The 22,079-nt window shown below is 54.3% G+C and overlaps 7 protein-coding genes across 7 annotated transcripts; 1 reads left to right on the forward strand and 6 right to left on the reverse strand.

Moving 5' to 3' along the window:
* Window positions 1-214: 214 nt before the first annotated feature.
* CLAFUR5_07906 (Replication factor C subunit 2) lies at window positions 215-1,604 on the forward strand (the record flags this gene model as incomplete). Its single annotated transcript, XM_047907054.1, has 3 exons — window positions 215-333; window positions 391-992; window positions 1,051-1,604. 3 exons carry the CDS (start codon window positions 215-217, stop codon window positions 1,602-1,604), a joined length of 1,275 nt encoding a protein of 424 aa, XP_047760036.1.
* Window positions 1,605-2,079: 475 nt separating this feature from the next.
* CLAFUR5_07907 (Cell surface sensor MSB2) lies at window positions 2,080-5,316 on the reverse strand (the record flags this gene model as incomplete). The annotated part of the gene is made up of 1 exon (XM_047907055.1): window positions 2,080-5,316. The coding sequence occupies one exon, from the start codon at window positions 5,314-5,316 to the stop codon at window positions 2,080-2,082; it is 3,237 nt and encodes a 1,078-aa protein (XP_047759210.1).
* A 3,309-nt stretch (window positions 5,317-8,625) lies between these two features.
* On the reverse strand, window positions 8,626-13,012 carry CLAFUR5_07908 (ABC multidrug transporter H; the record flags this gene model as incomplete). Its single annotated transcript, XM_047907056.1, has 2 exons — window positions 8,626-8,662; window positions 8,742-13,012. The coding sequence occupies 2 exons, from the start codon at window positions 13,010-13,012 to the stop codon at window positions 8,626-8,628; spliced, it is 4,308 nt and encodes a 1,435-aa protein (XP_047760034.1).
* A 1,872-nt stretch (window positions 13,013-14,884) lies between these two features.
* Window positions 14,885-16,589, reverse strand: CLAFUR5_07909 (Nucleoporin NUP56; the record flags this gene model as incomplete). Its single annotated transcript, XM_047907057.1, has 2 exons — window positions 14,885-14,947; window positions 14,997-16,589. The coding sequence occupies 2 exons, from the start codon at window positions 16,587-16,589 to the stop codon at window positions 14,885-14,887; spliced, it is 1,656 nt and encodes a 551-aa protein (XP_047760035.1).
* Window positions 16,590-17,087: 498 nt separating this feature from the next.
* CLAFUR5_07910 (Cytochrome P450 monooxygenase orf4) lies at window positions 17,088-18,711 on the reverse strand (the record flags this gene model as incomplete). The annotated part of the gene is made up of 2 exons (XM_047907058.1): window positions 17,088-17,897; window positions 17,962-18,711. The coding sequence occupies 2 exons, from the start codon at window positions 18,709-18,711 to the stop codon at window positions 17,088-17,090; spliced, it is 1,560 nt and encodes a 519-aa protein (XP_047759859.1).
* A 624-nt stretch (window positions 18,712-19,335) lies between these two features.
* On the reverse strand, window positions 19,336-20,448 carry CLAFUR5_07911 (uncharacterized protein; the record flags this gene model as incomplete). The annotated part of the gene is made up of 2 exons (XM_047907059.1): window positions 19,336-19,819; window positions 19,898-20,448. 2 exons carry the CDS (start codon window positions 20,446-20,448, stop codon window positions 19,336-19,338), a joined length of 1,035 nt encoding a protein of 344 aa, XP_047759858.1.
* A 91-nt stretch (window positions 20,449-20,539) lies between these two features.
* Window positions 20,540-21,907, reverse strand: CLAFUR5_07912 (Glutamate 5-kinase; the record flags this gene model as incomplete). Its single annotated transcript, XM_047907060.1, has 1 exon — window positions 20,540-21,907. One exon carries the CDS (start codon window positions 21,905-21,907, stop codon window positions 20,540-20,542), a length of 1,368 nt encoding a protein of 455 aa, XP_047759919.1.
* Window positions 21,908-22,079: the final 172 nt, after the last annotated feature.

Genomic DNA, 22,079 nt, shown 5'->3' on the forward strand with positions numbered 1-22,079 from the left:
TTGCGCATGTCTCCCGTAGCATCTGATTAGGCTATGTAGGCGACGATGTAAGTGAAGTAAGGAACGATGCACGTGAGATCGCAACGAGATGCATGTCCGGAGTTTGGGCGGTGATTATTCGGAAGTGTTTTCACCGACGCGTCCACCCTCTACGCGTGTCATCGACCACTAACTGCAGGACCATACAACATCACCCACTGCACAACACACCACAATGGCCAGCTTCTTCGACATCAGAGCGCGTCAAGCTGCCGCCGTAGCAGCAAAAGCAGGCTCATCCAAGAACGACAAGCCAGCAGAAGACAATCGCCTACGACCATGGGTCGAGAAATAGTAAGTACACCCAACACCTACCATACCATCTCCACCACAACTCATCACCCCCCACAGCCGCCCCAAATCCCTCGACGACGTAACAGCCCAAGACCACACCGTCACCGTCCTCCGCCGTACCCTCCAATCCGCCAACCTCCCGCACATGCTCTTCTACGGCCCCCCGGGCACCGGCAAAACCAGCACAGTCCTCGCCCTCGCCAAACAACTCTACGGCCCCGACCTCTTCAAATCCCGCGTCCTCGAACTCAACGCCTCCGACGAGCGCGGAATCTCCATCGTCCGGGAGAAAGTCAAAGACTTCGCCCGGATGCAGCTCTCCAACCCGCCCTCCGGCCCGGCTGGCGAGGAGTACAAGAAACGCTACCCGTGTCCGCCGTATAAGATCATTGTGTTGGATGAGGCGGATAGTATGACGCAGGATGCGCAGAGTGCGTTGAGGCGGACGATGGAGACGTACTCGAAGATTACGAGGTTTTGTTTGGTGTGCAATTATGTTACGAGGATTATTGATCCGTTGGCGAGTCGGTGTAGCAAGTTTCGGTTTAAGAGTTTGGATGAGGGGAATGCGGGCAGGAGGATTGAGGATATTGCGAGGTTGGAGGGGGTTAAGATGGAGGAGGGCGTGACGGAGACGTTGTTGAGGTGTAGTGAGGGTGGTGAGTGCGATACTATGACATTGACCCTCAAGTTGACAGGAGAGCTAATACCAAACAGACCTACGAAAAGCCATAACATTCCTCCAATCCGCCGCCCGCCTCGTAGGCGCAGTCCAACTCGGCCTACCCCCAACCTCCAAACCCCGCAAACGCAAACCCATCATCTCAGAAGACTCCGACGCCATGGACATCGACAGCGAATCCACCACCACAACCACAACCTCCATCCCCATCACAATCAGCAGCATCGAAGAAATCGCCGGCGTGATCCCCACAACCACAATCTCCCACCTCCTCACATCCCTAACCCCCAAATCAAGCCGCCCCGCCCCCTACGGACCCATCGCCCAAGCCGTCGAAGATCTGGTTGCAGAAGGCTGGTCAGCGACTCAGATCGTCACGCAGCTATACGATAAAATCGTGCTACAGGATGAGACGGTCGGCGATGCAGCCAAGAATAAAATTATGCTCTTCTTCTCGCAGACGGATAAGAGGCTGGTCGATGGGAGTGATGAGCATTTGACGATTCTGGATTTGTGTTTGCAGATTGCTGGGGTGTTGGGGGGGGGGATAAGTAAAGATAAATGTCTGGGAGGAAAGATCGGGGGATGAGGGTGTTGTGAAAGGGTATTGAGCGTCGGCGTAATTGGCGTTGATTTCGTCGCTGTGAATATAAGACGAACGCACTGCGTGATTTATAGTAATGCAATTCACCAGATGTCCAAAGTTCGCACGCCCCTTCAATGGTCCTCCCGACACAGGCGTTGGACAGGACACAAACATCAGAGAGAAAGGGTTCAGCGGTGACCCATATCTCCATCCTCTCAAGCGCGACATCATCATGTCCACACAACGTCGAGTCTAGCGCAGTTACAACTGGACCTCTCACATCAAGCACATGCAGGTGCGAAATTTCTGCACATCGATCATCACGAGCTCGATAGAAACAAGTGGTATCTTTTGCGCAGCAGTAGCAGTAGCGGTAGCAGGGCCAGGGACCGATCGTCCGGCTCGACATGAGACAATACTCTCCAAGAAAAATCATCCTTCTATTGTCAAGACATTTCTCGTCTCGGTTACGAAACCTCTAATTCCATCCCAAGCTATTCTCAGCCATGACAGGCGCACTAATACCCTGTTCTCGCACACTGCGGTTATTGCCGCTACCGCCGCTGTTTCTGCTTCCTCTTCCACCACTGCCGCTACCGTAGCTGTTCCCTCGCCCATTGTTGCTACCACTGGGTGATGACGCTGATCCGCGACCGTTGGCGCCGGACATGAAGTAGCTGCCCATACCGCCGCCGGACAGTGCTGGAGAGCCGCGTTGGCTCATCTCGCCGAGTGCAGCAGTTGGTACGGAGCTGGTGCGGGAGTGGGATGCCCTCTTCTTGCGGTAGCGTCGGGCGACGTAGAACATGGCCGCTGCGTACACAGCGGCACCGGCGACAGCGCCGACACCAATACCGACTGAGGTACGGTTGACCTTCTGGGAGCTACCGGAGTCGCCACCAATAGGCGCACCTCCACCACGTGGGTTGGAGGATGTAGATTCGCCTGAAGGGTTGTTGTAACTAGGAAGTGCATCGCGCGTCCCTTCCTCCAGGTTAGCCCCAGGAAGGATCGGGATGGTAGGGTTGATCATGGCCATCAACTGCTGCACGGTTGCGTCGCCGTTCTGGTAGATGTTTGAGGCAGGGTTGTGCAAATCGAGCTGAAGCTGGTTGACCAAGTCCGCTGGGATGTACGCTTGCGCCAGAGTTGTGATGAAGCTCAAGGTATGCGAAGTGTCGAAAGGCATAAGGGCGTTCATCCTCACTTTCTCGACTGGGATCGCCAAGCCACTCGCAAGACCCATAGGTAGGTACTGGAAAATTTGGGCGGCAGAGTCGTCAGTCTTGACAACAAAGGCGTAATTCAGACCATAATTGAAGCCAATCTGGATCAGAGTGGTGTTGTCCGGAGCTGGAGGCATCCCACCAGGAGGTTGAACAAGCCTTGGCATAGCAGAGGGCATGCCAGTTGATGCAGTAGACGTGGTACTGTCAATACCGAACTGGCTTGCGGTCTGAGTGCCTGTCGGCGTTGCTGATGGCGTGAGAGTCGGCGCATATTGCAAAGAAGACGGAATGCTGTAAGTCGTGGCCGTATCTGTTCCAGTCGGCACTATTGAGACTATGCGAGAGCTGGTGCTCGTGGGCTCAGTCGTTGTCGCTGTCGTGCTTGGTGCGACGGTTGATGAAGTGGTAGGAGCAAAGATCAAGGTCTGCGATGTGGATGACTCGCTTGATGATGGCCTGGTAGACGAAGCCGTGGGCGTAACGCTCTCAGTAGCAGGCTCTGTTCCATTCCCTGAGCCTGATGATGCTGTGTACGAGGAAGTGCTCGACAGAGTCAACGTTGCTCCAGTCGTCAGGGGTACAGATGTGGAATGTGTCGAGCCCTCGGTGCTGGTGGCATTAGCCGTGGCCGTTGAAGCCAGAGACGATGCCTGCGACGAAAGGCTGGCCAGATCGGATGAGGCGTATGAAGATGCGGATGAGCCAGATGATCCCGATGTGCGCGAAGAGTCAGAGGTCGGTGTTGGTAGCGGCGGGATAGGAATGACAGTCGTGCCTGAACCTGTCCCTGTGATCGTGCTCAGCGTGTAGCTACCGCTCGTGCCAGTACCAGTGTAAGTCTCGACAGTGGCAGTCGCGCTGACTGAAGCTGGGCTGGAGGTAGAGTTGTGCTCTGCGATGGATGCTGCCGCACTGGACAAGATGCCGGAGAACTCAGACGCCATTGATGCAGTGACCTTAGAGTCGGTCGCGGTAGCCGCAACGCTCGACAACTCTACACTAAGTGACGATGCGAGCTCCTCGAGTGCTTTGGATGCATCGCCGGTCGTAGAGTTGGCGCCTGCCTCTGAGATGATGGACGAAGCAGCACTGGACACCTCAGACTTCACAGAAGACACGACGCTGGAGATGGTGTCCGTAGTGCCTGTTGCGGATGGTCGCGAAAGTGTAGGCGACGTGCCAGTGACTGCGAACGTAGATCCTGTCCCGGTTGGATTTGGGAGCAGTCCAAGATCAGGCCTTGTAGTCGAGCCGGAGTCCGTTGGGTTCGGTAGGAGGCCGCCCACTAGGCCTTCTCTGGTCGTGCTAGTACTGCTAGTAACATTGGTAGAGGCACTCGTCTCGTCTGAACCTGGCAAGAGCCCAGCCAATATACCATCGTCTCCATCATTGCTGGAGGTCGTGCTGGTAGCTTCCGATGTCGCATTGGCGGTAGTGTTTACACGTGGCGACCCAGTGCCAAGAGGGGGCACAACAGAGGCCACAGCAGAGCTCTCCAGAATGGTCGAGATGCCAACAATGATCGGAGCTTCGCGTGTGCTGGAGGACGTTGTCGTCGAGTTGGCAGCAGTTCGGCTGCTAGACGTAGCAGGAACAATCACCTGAGGAATACCCGTGCCGGTGCCTTCTGGTCGTGGTGGGTTAAACTGAGCTGTCCTTGATGTGGACGATGTGGTGGTGTTCTGCGACTGGGCCGAAAATGTTGGGCGAATGATTGACTCAGGCGGTGGCCTCTCATCTCGCGAGCTGCCGTACGTGAAGGGACGCGAGGAGTGTGAGGAGCTTGTCGATGTGGAGTTGGTAGGGACCGGCGATGGGGATACAGTAACCACCGACGGCAAGCCAGTGCCAGCAATGAACGGGTTAAAGGCATTGCGGGAAGTGGATGGCAAGCCGTATGGAGCAGAAGAGCCGCCAGTGGGACCAGTTATGGGCAAAGTGATATTGCCCAATGGTTCCGGGTTGAAGCGTGGCGAAGCGCTTGAGCTAGATGACGAGCTAGAAGATGATTGTTCATAGCCTGGTGGTGCCGTAGTGGAACCTTCGCTCGTCGATGTTGTGAGGTGCGTGCTGGAGCTCGTTGAACTGCTCGATGTGGTGTTTCGAGGCGGCAGCGGCGGCGGAGGCGTAGAGCTGGATGAAGTTGAACTCGAACTGGACCAACTCGAACTGCTACTCGCATCGACCAAGGGCTCGAATAAACTTTCAAACGCAGAAGTGGGCCTGACGTGAGGCCGCCCTTCGCCGTTGCTCGTGGTCGACTCATAACTTGGGCTAACCGTACTGCTGTCGATGGTACTTGAGGAGCTCGATGTGAATGAGGTGATGTTGGGGTATTGCCGTTTCACATGCCGGGGAAAGTAGTACTTGGGTCGTTCCTGGTCCTGTTGCTGAGGTTGAGCGGGCGCAGCCTCCGCTACTGTGAATGGTCCACTGATGGACATGACCGCCAGAGCGGCTGCCCATGCTGTCGCCGTCGTCTTCATTGTGCAAGTGGTAATTAATATGTCGGTTGAATGCAAGAAAGTGTGAAAGATGAAGAAGGCGCTGTTCGTGGTGGTCAGTCGCGACTTCCTCTTTCGTGTGGCAATGAGTGAGTACACACCTTCGGCAGTTTAGTCTAAACGAGTGTACGTGACGATTGTCACAAGATCAAGCGCTTGCTAATAGCACCAGGACAGGTGTTGATTCTGTTTCTCTGGTAGGCTCTAGGACATTGTCCCGCCTCTCTTCGGTGGAATCGTGTCTTTGCAAAGGAGTGTCGGTAGTTGGAACAGCGGGTGCGCGAAAGGCGAAAGGCCAAAGAGAGAGTCGAATACAGTCAAGACAGGGAGTGACCTCTAATGACGGCGTGGGAGTATTTTCGACCTCGAATGGCCCCTCAGCGGCGGTCAGTGCTTTGGCACGTGGATGATGCGATATAGCAGACAAAGAACGGGTCTTTGACGTGGGTATATTGCTCGTCGACGATTGGTGCCAGCCCAATGGCCTGCCGTCGAGTGTTCTTTGAGGGTGCTGGTATGCGGCTGACGCTTGGCAAATGCTGGCTCAATGGGCGCGTTGTTCGAGCGCTCTTCCGGGGAGATGAAGGCTTTCCTGCAGTCCTCCACTCCAATCCGCAGTGACAACGAAGATGGCAAGAAGGTATTAACAGGCCGTAAGATCGGAAAGTCGTAAGAAGTCGGTCGCAACGAGTGTGTGGTGCGCAAGGGCGGACAAAGGGGTTCTGATAGGATTGTTTCGGTCGCGTATGGCGGGGGCCTGGGAGGTGGTTCGACGGCGAATTGAAAGGATACTGCGCTCTGTAGCGTCGTGCAGTATGGCCGGTCGAGGGGAGGCAGTCCACGGCGGTGGTGAGGTGGGCTGGTGGTGGTCAGGAGTGTCGCAGGAAGGACGACGAGACTGCGACAGCAGCAGCAGCAGCAGCGGCAGCAGCAGCAGCAGCCGAGTGTGCACCTCCCACCAGAAGTGGAAGCGCCCAGCTAACAACAGGCTAGTGCGGGATGGGCCGAGCTACGGTGCAACTTGCAAGGTTCAACACATTCCTGGCATGTAGACTGTGGATGGTCGGCGCGGCGCAGAGCTGTGCTGCTCGTCTCTCGTATGTGTGCGTTGTGTTGTGTTGAGCGTGATGGCACACTTGCAATATCGTCGCCGTCACCGTTGCGGCAGAGCGCGAGCGGATGCTTGCCACGACGAGTCAACGTTGGTGGGAAGTCAGGAAGTGTCATCGAACAGCTTCTCGAGCTGCATTATTGCGCCAGGAACACGCCCACGGCCACGTTCAGCCGAAACATCATCTGCCAGCTCCATCGCTGTCCGCATTTCTGCCAGGCACACGCCTCCACCACCACGAACGAGTTAACAACGGCCTTCCGCCTTCGCCAGCACGGCCGGTCACTCTACGTTACATATGGCTAACTGCATGCAGCACTTTTCATTGTCCATCTCGGCTGCTTGTCCAGTGGTCTGCCGTGACGCCTTGCCCTGCCCTGTCAATAGTCGACGGGCCGGTGCCTTCTTTTAAATTAGATTTCATGGCAGGACCAGGAGAATCTGCTTGTGACAATCGACCCTTCGATTGACGCTCCACCATCATCACATCCTCGTGCCATCGCCGACATCAGACTCGTCTCACACTATCTCCCACTTCTCTCCTATGAGTTCATCGTCCCGCCCGACATTTTCTCATCGCGGCCATGCTCGCTACGGACTGCTCGCGTCATTATTGATGCACGAGCACAGCCATTTCCCATCTCGACGCGTAAGCTTCCAACGGCTGACGCCGTGCACCGGTTCGCTGCAGCCACCAAACCGTTTTCCACTACTGAGCTCACCAAGACTCCCACGTTGCTGTCGCGTACATGACAACGATGTGCATATGATATACATACATACTATTGCATACCCGCTCCGACTGTCATCTCGACAAGATCCGCGAGTGCAAAGCGCCGTGTCAGCGTCGCACTGCGCCAAGTCGCGTCGTTGAACAAGACTGCGGCTCAGTGAAGAGAACGCCTTCTGATCTCCTCCCACGGATGGCTGCGTCTGCTGGCTTCACTGATGACACTGAGGCTGAAAGTGCCGAAAGATTAACGTCTTCACGGCCTTGATCGGCCCTCTCTTACAACAATACCCGATGATCAACACCAAGAGCCGAGAAACGTGCACGTCGTTGTTGATCTCTGCACGTGGGCTGCGAGAAACAGTTGCGCCATCTCATTCAAATGATTCATGCTGGTGCAAACGTCTACCAAATGCAGCGTCCTCGGGGCACTTCACCTGTAAATTCCATTCAATGAATGCATATCATCAACACATCCATGTGTACCTGAACAGGAATGGCTGATAGTGTCGCCCAGAGGTCAAAAGTCCATATCAACGAACACCATCCTAGGTTCAGCCACACTTCATGCAGACTCGATGATGCCATCACAGCTGAGAACATTGGACTCTCGCGCGTCAGCACAGTCGCCTTTGCTTCTTCTGCCATCCGCGATTTCATCGACCACACTTGTTCCGGCGAAGGAGGCAAAATAGTGACTTGGGACAGTCCATACAAAGTACATACCACATTCACTAACGACTAGGTCTTACACCGACCAATCTCCCATCACTTTCAACCTCCAAACATCAGCATTCAGCAGCCAGCCGCGACTGACCTCCTTCCTACTGACAAGCTTGATGAGAAGACCATTCATCTCGCCCCCCCCCCCCCCCCAAAAAGCATCCATGTCCAGCAAACGGCACACCCACCTCCGAGCGCCCGAAATGTCAATCTCAAGTAACACCCAATACGAGCCCGGCCGCCGCCGCCGTCTTGATCCGGTACGCTGCAGCAGTAAGCAAGCACGGCACGCAGGCACGCAGGTACACCTTCCGCCTCGAGCGGCTCGAGCATGCAGAGCAAAAACGCCTCGTAACGCTTGTCCGGCTTAATGTCCGATGTGATTGACAAAGCAAGCGAAGTCCGAATATCGACGCAATCGTGTCGGCTGCACACTGCAGTGTCGACACGCCACGAGACTGGAAGTGATGGTTGTTGGTACACCGTACAGTAAGTCTGGTATGCAATCTCATTTCATGGGTTCATTATATTTTACAATATATGCAACGTGCCTGCCGGACGGGTCCGTTCTTGATGAGCAGAGTCTCATCTCATCTTTCTTCATCTCTGATTCCTTCAAATCTCAATGCCAATCTACCCGAACGCCCACGCTGAAGCCACATACACCCAATGCAAGATCACTCGCCGATAGCGAGAACAAAGGCACCACGAAATTGCCCTCTGCCATCTACTCTGCCTTCTTACTAGCCTTTGTCCGGAGTTTCCTATCACACACACACACACATTAGCATCAACCCCATAATCAGTAGATCCGCACGAAGGCAGGTAGAGGGCTCAACTCACATCAACAAATAAACACACCCATAACTCGAAAACACAAACAACGCCGTAATCCCCGCATCCCTCCACCCATAATAATAATCCTTCAAATTCAGCGCATAAAGGTAATCAGCACCCGTCCTATACTGACACACCTGACACCCCGTCGTGTCCATCGGATTCAGCAAATTCGTCCTCGATCCGAAACCTTGTAGATACCCCGCCAAATACTCCGCGCACGTTTCGCCATTGGGGGTATTGAAGATGGCCAGTTCGGAAGTCTTGCATGTCACCTCAACGTCGAAGGTCGAGAAGACGAGCATGCTGCCCATGAGATAGTTGTACGGGTTAAGGTAGTACATCCAGTACCGCCAGAAGGACTGGATTTGGTCGTAGGGGAGTAGCACGCCGCAGAAGGAGGCGAGCAGCGTGATAATGAGAGGATTCGTAAGGGTTGCGAAGACAGCGTTGGGGGCGTAGGCAGCTACCGCCTGGCCGATTCCCGTGTAGATGAATTCGTAACAGAGCATGACGAAGAAGGTCGCGCCGGCTTTGTTGCTATCCCTGGGAAACCCGACGGTCCAGTACCACGTGACGAAGTAGAGAATCGCGCAGATGACCAGGTATGGGATTTCCGAGACGATGAGGCCCGTTGCGAACGCGGACCAGTGGTACATTTTGCTCTTCTTCTCGCGCGCCTCGTAAATGTCGCGGCGGTCGATGAAGAGGGGTTGCAGCTGGGCCATGACGCCTGGTGCTACGAAGATGAAGTTGAAGATGGTGAAGAGGCGGAGTTGCAGGTCTGCGACGGAGTTGCCGATCATCCAGAATGTGAAGCCGTTGAAGAGGCCGGAGCCGATGTGGAGGGAGAATTTGTTGTTGGCGTATTCTACGTTGCGGTAGAGGGAGATGTTGTTGCGGTGGGTTACGAGCTTGATCTGGTCCCATAGGCCCATAGCGAATTCGTGGCCGTCGTCGGTGGTGCCGGGTGGCTTTGAGGCGGCGTCGGAGACCATACGGTCGAGTTCGGTGTTCATGTTGGAGTACTCGGGCGATTCGAGCCAGACTTGGTTCCAGTCGCGGCCCTTGGAGAGGGAGCCGGAGACGACATCGATCATGTGCTCGGCGGGATTGGCGTGGGTAGGGCATGGAGCACCGTAGCGACCAAAGTAGTCACGGATGGTGGATGCGTTGTCGCCTATGTCGCCGAAGTAGACGGTCTTGCCGCCCTTGGCGAGGAGGAGGAGTGTGTCGAATTGGGCGAAGAGGGAGGCGGACGGTTGATGGATTGTTACCAGGACAGCTTGACCTACATCGGCGAGTTTGCGGAGGAAACGGACGATGTTGAACGCAGCTTGGCCATCGAGACCGGAGGTGGGTTCGTCGAGGAAAATGAGGATAGAGGGCTTGGAAACGAGCTCGACGCCGATAGTGAGACGTTTGCGTTGTTCGACCGAGAGGCCGGCGGAGGTTGTGCCGATGAGGGTGTTTTCGATGTCGTGCATTTCGAGGAGGTCGATGATCGTGTCGACATATTTGAGCTTCTCTGCTTTGGGAATGTCTCTGCTTTGGCGAAGGAGGGCGGAGAACTCGAGGGCTTCGCGAACGGTTGCGAGGGGCTCGTGGACGTCGAGCTGTTCGCAGTAGCCGGCGGAGCGTTGGAAGGAGACTGGAAGCTCGCGGCCGTCGACGAGGACGCTTCCTTTGATGGTACCATCTGTTTTGCGTTGTGCGAGGACGTCGAGGAGTGTTGTCTTACCAGCGCCAGAAGAGCCCATGAGCGCACCAAGCATACCGGGTTTCACCCATCCTTGAACGTTGTCTAGCAGAATACGGTCACCAGTAGGCGTCTTGACGGTGTAAGTGAGGTTCTTCCAGGTGAAGATACTGGTGTTGCGGATGAGCTGGCTGTCGACGTTGGTGTCTCTCGGCTTTTCGTCATCAAAGCCACGCGATGACTTCTCACTAGCACCAGATGATGCTAGGAGAGACTCTTTGTCATTGACCAGATGTGCTGCCTTCTTCGCCTTCTCGCGAGGGATGACCAGGAAGCCAGAGTTTCCAGAGATCATACTCCACTTGCTGGTGAAGTAGATTGTCAACGCAGCGAAGAGAGCCCACCATGCCCAGATGATAGCAAAGTTGCGCCAGACATTGTCAGCACTGTATGACAGGCCCTCGAGGTATTCTTCTCCAGTCAGAGACGCAGCACCAACTTGTGCACCACGTACACCGGTACAAGCTTGGAATCGATTGTCGGCGTAGCCAGGACCATTGGGTACCAAATTGTTGTTCACGCAAGGAATGACCTGACCAGCAAACTCATTACCAGACAGCGCCTCATAGCCATAAGCAAGCGGATCAATCCAATAAATCCACACAAACCAAGGATGCATATCCGGCTTCGCAATCATGTAACCAGTATACATAATCAGCGCCGAGATCAAGAACCCAGAGACCTTCGAAGCAGCATCGAAGTTTGGGAATGCAGCACCGATAGATCTGAAGCAGGCCGTCATCGTCATAGTCACTGCGAAACAGAGAACCCAGAACGTGAAGAATGCGCCGGCGGTATCTTTGAGACCCGTCATGAAGTAGGCTGGGATCGAGTAGAGCGTGACCTGGACCAAGATGAGCGGGATATCGGCTGCGATCTGAGCGATACAGAAAGCGGCAGGGTGGTAGAGTGCGAAGCCGCGGTGCTTGGCCAGGACCGGACGGGCAGCGAAAGAGTTGGTGACTTCGCTCATGGATAGGAGGGAGTTGTACAGCAGTGCGAAGAAGAGGGCACCACCCTTTGAGAAGAGACCGGATGAGTTTGCGGGCGCATCATAGAAGAGCGAGCCAGCAATCAGCGACTGGGCGATGGTTGCACCTTGTGTGATGAAAAAAGTCGCCTTGTCACCCCAAAGCAGTTGATACTGTCTGATGACAGCAGCGCTGACCTGTGTGTAGAAGCTGACAGTCAAAGGCGACTTCTTAGGCAAACTCGGGTTCCTCTCGTGGGTGACACTCTCTTTGAAGGCCTCGGTGTACTGCTTGGCTTCGTCGGAGTCTGGGTAGCTGTATTCCGATTCCATCAGGTACTTGACATTGGTCTTCTCGTAGTATGCTCGGATGTCTTCTGCTGTGCGAGGAGCGCGGTGCTCCATGCCTGGCTTGACACGTCGCTCGGTGGGTACCGTGACACCAGTGAGGAAGTCGGCGACGTTAGCACCATCGGTGTACATGAAGCCCAGCTCTTCCATGAATGGTTTGGCTTGAGGCATAGGGCCGTAGAAGATCTGCTTGCCCTCGTCGAGAACGAGGACCTTGTCGAACAGGTCGTAGATGCCGTTACCAGCCTGGTACAGTGTGACGATCGAGCTAAGGCCCAGAATATCCGTCAGGGCACGTATACACTTGGTATACTCCAGAGCCGTTGACGCATCCAGACCTCGTGTTGAGTTGTCCCAGCAATAGACTGACCCTCTTGACGCCATTGTCTCGATGATAGAGACCCGCTTCCTCTCTCCACCAGAAACACCTCGCACGTACTCGTTACCGACCTTGGTGTTGTACGTATGCTCGATACCCATCGATCTCATGAGGAAGTCTCTGTGGATGTTCTGATATTCCTTGGCGGATGTGAGGTTTCCTGGTAGGTGGGATGGTACCTTCATGCGGGTAGCGAAGTCCATTGTTTGCTTTACGGTAAGTGTTGGGAAGAAGAGCTCCTCCTCTGTGTTCATAACGATCTGCCCACGGAACTGTTCTGCTTCCTTGTGGTCCATCGAGCCGAACCTAACGTCGCCAGTGACTTCTGCGTAGCCCAGCCGACGGTTGGATAGCATCTTGAGAAGCGATGTGCATCCTGCTCCAGGTCGTCCAAGGACCAGGATCATCTCTCCAGGCTTGACGCAGCCGTGGCTGTCTTCGACTATCGTCTTGAGCGGTGGCTTTTGGCGACTCTCCTTGAAAAGTGTTGAAACATCGTATTGACTGAGCACATTCTCATGAAAAGCCGCATCAGCACCAACACCCTTCACCGTCAAGTTCTTCCACGTAACACCAAGTCGTTTCTCCTTGGCTCCATCCGACTCAGTCTGACGCAACATCTCCTTGACCTCGGCCATCATATGCCAGTCATCAGCCTTGCTGATCTCCATATCACTATCATCCTCTCCATCCTCGATCGGCTCTTGGGGCGTCTTGCTGCTGAGTGTGTGTGCCAATGCATGTGAAACTGTTCGATAGATCTCCGACCCTGCTCCACTGCCCACCGAGAACCCTGATTCAGCCCTTTGATAAGGCATCTTGAACGTCGAGACCGAACAATAAAAGGACGATCAAGATCGAGCACCCAAAGATAGGAAGGTTGTCAAAGCAGGAACAAGCCACAAGCAGCAAAGCGTGGGCGTCTTCTTTTGTATCCTGCACCAACGACGAGTCGGATTTAGAATTGGAGATCGACTCCGGTTAGAAATGCCACGAGTCTATGAGTCGGTAGCGTGCCTTGCTAGTTCGGTTTGGGGTCAGTGCGCCTATGGAAGTGGAAGTTGAACCACCCGGTCAACGGTCGACAACCCGAGACGTCCTACTTCCCTGTCTTTGCAGCGACGACAGCGGTCGAACTTCAGGCCGTAAGCCTGGCGATGACATCGTGCTATGCGGAGGCTTGCTGCAATTGGCGGTGATACCTACTGTACGTGATAGCTCCGATGCCTGTTGGTACCGACAACTCTGTTAAGCTTTTCGTACAACAACGCCATACCGCGCATCGTGAAAACTCCATCTACAGTGCCTTCTTTGCTGATAATGCGGCCACAGCGGACATTCCGCCCTGACAGCCAAGATCGTACCGGTCTGCACGCTCACCACCACCCACAGACCCGGCAACATGCGCCATCGGCGAAGCAAATGTCCAGCGGCCGACTGTGTGCCACGAAGAGGATCCTCGCCGCATGCGCGGACTCTTTGCCAGATAGACTCAGCCAACCGTGAGCCGAAGAAGCGGAGGCACCTCAGCGTTACGATCTGATCGTGGCCACCTCGTGGCGCTGAGTGGTCGAAGGGCTGAGATGCTGCGCGGATGCTGGAAGTGAATCTCAGCCGAGCCGTGGTCGGCAGAAAGAAGCGATTGAGCGAGGTGACTTGCAACCATAAGGTGGCAAGCTTCGGCTAGGGATTTGCGAAGCTCCGGGCCCCCTTTCTCGTGAGGTACTGAGAGGCACGACAGCTCTTGCTACTTGATGTCGACATTGTCGTGTTCGATGCTGTAGACTTCCTTCTCGACCCGCCTGGCTGACTGTCCGAGATGCTCATCGCTGACACAGATCTGTATATCCATCAAAAGCAAAGGTCGTACGAAGACGTCGTCGGTGTTTCGGCATCCGCGCGCACGGACGATTGTCCATCCATGACTTCTTCTTGCGATCGCCTGGCGCCCAGCAAAATGAAACAAAGTCATCGTCGCCAACAAGTTGCGAAGCAGCGAGCAAAGTGACGATGAGAGAAGGTAGTCATATACATATCTCACATCAAGTAGGGACGAGGAGCCGGAGTGTGTTATACTTCCAAGTCCTGCCCTGACACGGAATCCCACTCCTTGCATAACTTTCTACACGGCCGGCTTCATCAAAGCATAAATTGACGACAGCATCAGATTGGCTTGTTCGGAACACAACCTGATCATCCCGTAGGTAGGCATTGCTATGGGTTAGTAAGACCGTGCTGCTTTCCCACTGCACTTTACGTCGAAGCAGGAGTACATTGTGCCGACCAATGTGTCAGAACCGCCCCACGTCGAGAAGTACGATAAGTCGATACCCAGAACCAACAACGATAGAATACTGGGAGGATCCACACGCATACCGATACTCTCTACCATTTCATGACAAGTCTTCTACGTTACTGTATGTGAAGACGCAGGACGTTGTATTCGCTTCGCTGAGCTGTCCACCCAGACTCGCAATGCGTACAAGGAGGAGATATGGTCAAGAAAAAGACCCCGTCCAGCCGCAAAACTCTCAATTTTACCCAAGCGCAATAGACAAGACCCCATCCTCCATAGACCGTTCCGCTTTGTCTCGTCAAATGCAAAAATGCGCTCGTTACGCCGTGGGTATAGTGTAGTATCAAACGAACGTCGTTATAGTAGTGTGTGGTGTGTGACTTGAGTGGGTCGTTTACATTTCTTTCTGCAGGCTTTCGATGTGTTCGAAGAGGTCGAGAGCGTTGGCTTGTTTGAGCTGTGAAGGGTCAGTAAACGCTTGAAGTAGGTTGGTAGAGAGGACGTACCTTCAGCTGCAAAAGTTCCAAGCCGCCGTCGATCGTACCCATGAAGTAAAGATACCCACCTGTGGGCTTACCACCATTCGGCGCACCAAAAGTGAGTTCCTTCTTGATCGGGCTGTTCAGAAGTACGCGGTGAGAGCCGTCAGCTCGCATTAGCAGACGTGCCGTTGGCTTCTGGTCCTGATCATCATCCGACAATGCTTTCATGACATTGAGACGTAGCACACCCATGCCTCTTTCTCTCCACTCTTTCTTGTCATTATTGGCGGGATTAGGCGCGAAGTTGTAGAGCTTAGCTCTGGAGGTAAATTCTGTCACCTCATCTTCTTCGCCGGTAGTCATGACCTGCTCGTAGAATTGCTCATGCTGTTCGTCCTTCTCGGTAGCAAGCGGGCTCTTAGCTCCAGTCTTGTCTCCGTCGTCGCCAGCTTTGGCATCTTCTTCGGGGTCGGCACCCGCACCAAAGGGCTTCAATGTGGTAGCACCTCCAAGTGGGGCGAGAGTCTTACCACTCGCGAATGAGCTTAGACCTCCACCTCCAATGGTGCTGAACCCAGTACCTCCTAGTCCGCCGCCAAATCCCCCAGTTCCTGGCGACGCAAAGCCGGAAGTACCTGACCCGAAGCCGCTTCCGCCGTCTCCCGTACTCGTAAAGGCAGACTTCTGAGCGAGAGACCCACCGAATGTGCTTGATGGTGGTGACAGAGGCTTTGCGTTGTCGCTTGCGTTCAAAGGGCTTTTCGCCCCTGTTGCGAAACTCCCGCCAGAGCCGAACCCGCCAGACTCCTTCCCAATCGCGCCAAATGCAGAAGTCGTAGATCCTGAAAGTGCACCGAAGCCAGAGGATGCGAAGGCGCTTGCTGAAGTTTGTGCCTCGGAAGCGGGAGACTTGATAGGGGACTTGCTGCCTGATAACGAACCGAACGGTGATGTTACAGAGGCGTTCGCGAAGCCACTGGTTGGAGGTATCTTCGTTGTGCCTTCAGCCTTGACATCTCCTTGCGAGTCCGACACCGCTGACTCGGCGATCTTTTCCGCGTTCGCTGCCTGAGCAATCGCGACGTATTTGTCTTCTGCTGTGGTAGAGTGCAGCCGACTTCTCTTAGTTTTCGGACTCGCGACAGCTTCTGCTGCGTCTTCTGCCCGCTTTTGCTCATGGCGATCTGGTGTTGTCGCTCGAGGTGGCTTTGCAGCGCCATTTACTTGTGCATGCTCGTGGTCCGCCTCTATTGTCTCGTTCCCGTCTCGTGCTCGTTCGCCAGAGGTCTTCCGTTGACCGTTGTTGAGTTCGTCTTCTTCCGCTGTGCTATCGCGTGACCTCTTCCTGGCATGGTGTCGCGGAGGCTGCGATCTTTCTTGCGAGTCGGCGTCTATCTCTTCGTGGCTGCGCTTGCGGTGTAGACTCTGCGCAGCGCCAGTGGTCGTCGCTCCGTTGCTGCCGTTGCCCTCTGGTGCCAGCGTTCTCGCAGAGGCAGATTCTGAGCGTGGTGCATTCTGGTCATGCGTGATATGCGTCTTCGACAAGTGCTCTCGTGCTGTCCGCTCCTCTCCTCCTTCGGTGTCAGACAGCGGGATCTGCTCTTTCTCGTGGGCCATCGTGGCTCGGTAAATATCGCGCAGGTCGTCGTTGGAGTACTCGAAACTTATGAAGAACACAAGTCATCGAGCGGATCTTCGACAAGCGTTGCGAGTGGGTGGATATGCTGCGTGTGGCTACCGCTGCTGTGGCTTGACGATTCCCTGTAGCGTCGTTTTGCCCCACTCTTGATGCACGGCAGGTGCGCCGGCGCTTTCCACATCAGTGAATGACATTCTCTCCTCTCTCCGAACACACCACAAGGGCAGATCCATCGTGCCGCCATCTTTTCGTTCATCAGAGTCATGTTGTCGGTGTCATGAAGAAGTTGTGTGAGCAAGGCTGAGAGATGAAGTGAGCTATAGGCGCTTCTTGACAATAAAGCACCACCACAATACCATCTTTGTATTGCTATTGTTTGTTCTAGCTATTGACTGCGTCATCTAGATTTACGTCGGCAACACAATACTCTCATGGTCGTAAGACACGAGACCATGGCAGACTACATCAAGACTGTCTTACTCCTTGTCGACAGTCTGAGCCTTCCCATGAAGTAAGACTCTCACGCCTTTGGTCCCTGGCTCTGGCCTAGGAACGAACATACACATCGCCATCTCAAGATCAGCCTTACTGCTCTCATGAATCTCCGCTCGCTCTGACAGCTCCGATCGAAAGAAGTTCGCCAGCCCGCCGTACAGCTGAGCATACGCGAGCTGCAATCCTACACAGCTTCTTGCGCCCTTCCCAAAGGCCACCATGTATCGGTTCAAAAGCTTTCCGTCCGGTGCTTTGGGGTTGCCGAGCCAGCGCTCCGGTATGTAGCTGAAGGAGTCTGGGAAGATGGACTCGTCGTGCGAGACATCGTAATTGTCCATCGACACGAATGTTCCTGGCGGTATTGCCCACTCCTGCTTGCCGTCACGGTACAGCAGAGCGCCTCCGTCGTAAGCTCGAGCTCGCCGTTCAGATACCCCGTACGAAAGTCGGAGTGTCTCCTCAATACATGCAGACAGATATGGCAATTGGCTGAGCTGGTTCCAGTTCGGCATCACGGTGGCATCAGGTATAGCATTCGTCAGCTCTTCCCGCAGCCTCTGGTGTATGTCTGGCTGGTCAAGTATGTGAAAAGTGGCGAGCGACAATGATCGTGCTGTCGTCTCCGATCCGGCGCCAACGATCGATTTCGCCTCAGACTGCAACCTCTCGAAGATCAAATGCTTCTCCCTATCGGCCAGGCCATTCTCAAGCAACGAGCTGAACAACGTATCACCCATCTTCTCCCCGTTGGCATAGTTGTCAAGCACTTCCTTAATCTGCTTCTCCTGCGCCTACACCACATCAGCAAGGGTTCATACCACCTGGACAGGCAAGGAAAGAAAACCATCAACTCACCTCCCAAAACTCAAAGACCGGCCTCAATCCAGGCACTAACCTCACCACCAAGCCCACCGGCAAACTCCTCACCACAACCGCCACAGCATCAAAACTCATCCAATGCGTCAAACCCGTCATATTCGCCACCGCTTCATTAACATCACTCACAAACCCGGGACTCTTCAAAAAATCATAATGCCGATCAAACGCAAAACTCACAACATTATCCGCAGCAAAACACTCCCACATCCTCGTCACACTCAATACCTTCCCTACATACTCCTGCCCCAGCCTCTTCATCAAGAGATTCATCTTCATCTGCATATTAGGGACATAATTCCCGATCCTCTTCCTACTAAAGAAAGGATCCAACTGCCTTCTCCTCTCCTTCCACAGAGCGTGATCTTCGGCGCCGAAGGCGGTGTGTTCGTTATTGAAGCGATACCCGAAATTTTTGACCTTGCGGACGGGACGGGCTGGGGAGTATAATGTTTCGTAAAAGGTGGCATCACGAATGTGCAGTTCGTTGGGCGTTATGCGGACGATAGGGCCGTAGGTATCGTGCCATTGGCGGTATTGTTGGGAGAATTGGCCGCCGGGGCCGTTGAAGAGTTCGTGGTAGTGTTCGACGAGGTGGGTTGAGGCGGCGAGTTTGGGGCCTGGGTAACGGGAGAGGGGGTGGAGGTAGAGGCGGTAGATGGTTTTGAGGGTGAGATATCCCACCAGCACGATGGGGACGAAGAAGAATGCTTGAGCGAGGGACATCATGTTGACGAGGAAGGCAGTGGCGGATTGTGCGCGGATGGACAAAGACACGCGGTGCAGGCTTTATCAGTCGCAACTCAAGACGAGCTCTGCAGCTCAGCTCGAGCAGAGGTGGAGACATTGGACATGGATTTTGATTGCTGTACATGAACGTGTGTCCACGGATATAGCTTCGCCGTATGCAGTGTCAGAATATTGCATGAACTCGCGTCGCGCGGTGCGCGATAACTGCGAATTGTCCAGAAGAGGTCTCGAGAATAGTGTGAGCTACAGCATGTGGACCCTAGGCTGAGCGTTGCACAGCTGCGATCCTCCGCGATTCGGGAACGGGCTGGAGGGCTTCTTTCCATGAGGTGTTGTAGTTAGTATAGGGTTAGTTTTGGTCAAGTTCATGTATCGTTGATGTCGTTCAGCCCTACTGTGGTCCGAGTATTGCTTCCATCTTGGAGTCATGGAACATAATTCGTTTGTGCCCTCCTTGCCATTGCGCATCGCAGTCTCTTCGAAGTCGGCGGATTTGCTTCGCGTTCACGCCATGCCCCATATCCAGTAGTTTCATGCTCCAGAACAATGAGATGTCCTTTCCCCAACTTCCACCAACACAGTCAGCAACCTTCCATGCCCATCTCACAAGAGGCGTGAGCGTGGAATCGCGTTCTGGCCCATCATCTCCCTACTACAAGTCGTGATGATATGCCGGCCTGCAAGGACGGGACAGCTGCAAACACCCAGCACACCCGACATCAGGAGGTGGCGAATCGTCGTCTCATCTCGCCGATCCCCTGCAACCTTTCGCTCCTCAGCAACCTTGGTAGCACCCGCCACTGCTGTGCACTGTGATTGACCTGGCGCTGCGTTGGGAAAGGCGCTGGCAATGGTCAGATGAATCGTCTCATGCTTGATGTCCCGCCAAGCCAGGGCGACATCTCTGAGTCCGACGTTGCAGCTCATCTTATCGAGCAAGTAGACCTGTACCCGCAACTTCGGTGGCTTTGGGACTGAGGTGACGCAGTCTGCCCACTTTACTAGAGTCTTGAAGTCGTAGTACTGGATGTAAGCTTTGAAGTCGTTGGTGCCGTAGAACATGGGCAAAGACTCGCTTCGCGCTTGCCTGTCAAACAGTAAATGTTAGCTATCGATATCTCGGATAATAGTGCTGCGCTCAAGGCATAGCAGGCCTTTCACTTACCTCGAGACCCGCGTGATAGCAGGCTGCTCAGCTGAGACCATAAGCTCATCCCAATTCGGGGTCGTAATGACCAGGCTATCGCCACGATGCTTCGAAGGTATGGCCAGTTCGTAGATAGCGTTTCGAATTTCTGCTGGAAGCTCGAAGAATGGCTGTGTTTGGCGTGTGCATGGTAGTTGCTGAGCTTGATTTGGTAGCTCGTCGGGCACGCCTTGAGGAAGTCCCTTGTCGAGTGGGTACGTGCCATGTGGGTGGGAAGGTGCTTCGCGTTCGTCAGTCATGTTTGGTGCGCCTGAGTAAGATTGGCTCGATGGGGTGTCAAGAACGCCGATGATGCTCCTGGTGTCAGCAACGTAAGGAAATGTGAAATTGGAGGAAATGAAATGCAAACGCTGAGGAAGCTGCCTTGTACAGTACCAAGCGGACGGTACTAGCGCGTACTCACGTGCTGGCCGCCGAGCACACAAGGATATCTCTTCACAGAAGCAGCTTATTCGAAAGGCTGTCTTTTCCCTCTCAGTACTGAGCTGGTCTGTCTCTAGCTCATCCATTGGGTATCAAGTCTATACATATGTGCACATTTCCTCGTGCTTTTGCTCAGAAACTGGCGTTGAAGCCACCTTTCCGCATCCCACTCCTCCCTCATGCATCCACGTAGTTGGCGAGTCTGCCCATGCTCAAACGCTTGAAGTCGTCCCTCACCGGGGTAGTGGGTCGGCTGTTCACCAAAGTATATAATGCGATGCTGTCGCGCACAGCCACGTACTCAGAGTCGGCATAGCCGATGATCTCTGCAATCTGGCTGCTCCTCAGCCCTCTGATTCGCTTGATCTCGACGGCAGAGTAGTTGACCAGAGCCTTCCCCACCTCTTCGGCTTCATTCAAGGGAGACTCCTTGTGGGGAAGGGCCTTGAGTGTGACACATTCGTGTTGGCCGAAGGTACCTTCCACGTCGACGATGCCGGCAGGCAACAGACCTGCCTTTGTCTCAAGTGCTAGACAGGCACCTTGATCTATGTAGACGATGCCGTGAGATGTGAGGCCGTGTAGAATCCAGAAGTATCGATCTCGGATTGGATTCGAGTGTGGAACAAAACGAGTGTGGAGTGGTGGCAGGCCTGGCTCGTCCAGTAGGGAACTGCCTGAGCCGTTCACGATATTGGTCTTCTGGACATGATCGTCGGTGCCACCGTGCCCATTGGTCTTTGGCGACAGCTCAGCACTGTTCTCCATGCTTCGAGACGCTTGCTTCTGGGCCTCAACGTACCGCACGATAGCTGCGATGTTCCCGGGCTTACTGCTCTTTGTGATGACAGTGGTGACGCCTGCTGCTGTTGCCAAGCGTGCAGCAACTATCTTCGTACTCATACCACCTGTGCCCAGCGAGCTTCCAGCACTCGATGTGTCCGCTGACAAGTCGCCAATGTCCTCCACCACTTCAATAGCCTTCGCATTTGGATTCGTTCGAGGGTTCTTGTCGTATAAGCAGTCGACGTCCGTCATCAGGAACAGATAATCTGCATGCACCATGCCTGCCGTAATGGCGCTGAGTGTGTCATTGTCTCCAAACTTGATTTCTTGCACTGATAGCGTATCGTTCTCGTTCACAATCGGTATGACTCCCATATTCAGCAGCTCGTGGAAGGTGTTCTGGGCGTTCAGATACTGTGTCCGGTCGGCAATGTCGTTTCTCGTGAGGAGGATCTGGGCGACTGGCTGCCGCATGTGCGAGAAGAGCTGATCCCACATGGCCATGAGCTTGCACTGTCCTATTGCAGCAAGGGCTTGAACCTGTGGGAGGTGCTTCGGTCGGCGGTCCATATTCATCTGTCGAAGTGCCATTCCAATGGCTCCCGAGGAGCATATAACGACGTTGTGTCCGTCATGGCGCAGGCTGTTGGCCGTCTCTACGATCGTAGACAGCACAGCGAGCAGAGGTTCGTGGGTCTTCTCGTCGACGATCGAGGAGGTTCCCAGCTTGAGCACAATGGTCAGGTGTGATTTCTTCATCTTGCTGACTGTGCTAGAGTCGCACCTGTTTCGATGTTGAGTGTCCTGGAGACAGCACGTGAGTCGCACAAACCGCTTGTCATGTCACCAGCAGTCAGCAGGAAACACCTGTGGTGCTCTGGAAGACAAGCTCGAGCATTTCATCGAGGTCATGCATGTGCATCATGTCGAA

This window comes from Fulvia fulva, chromosome 3 (genome assembly GCF_020509005.1).
Source record: "Fulvia fulva chromosome 3, complete sequence".
NCBI classification, from domain to species: Eukaryota; Fungi; Ascomycota; class Dothideomycetes; order Mycosphaerellales; family Mycosphaerellaceae; genus Fulvia; species Fulvia fulva.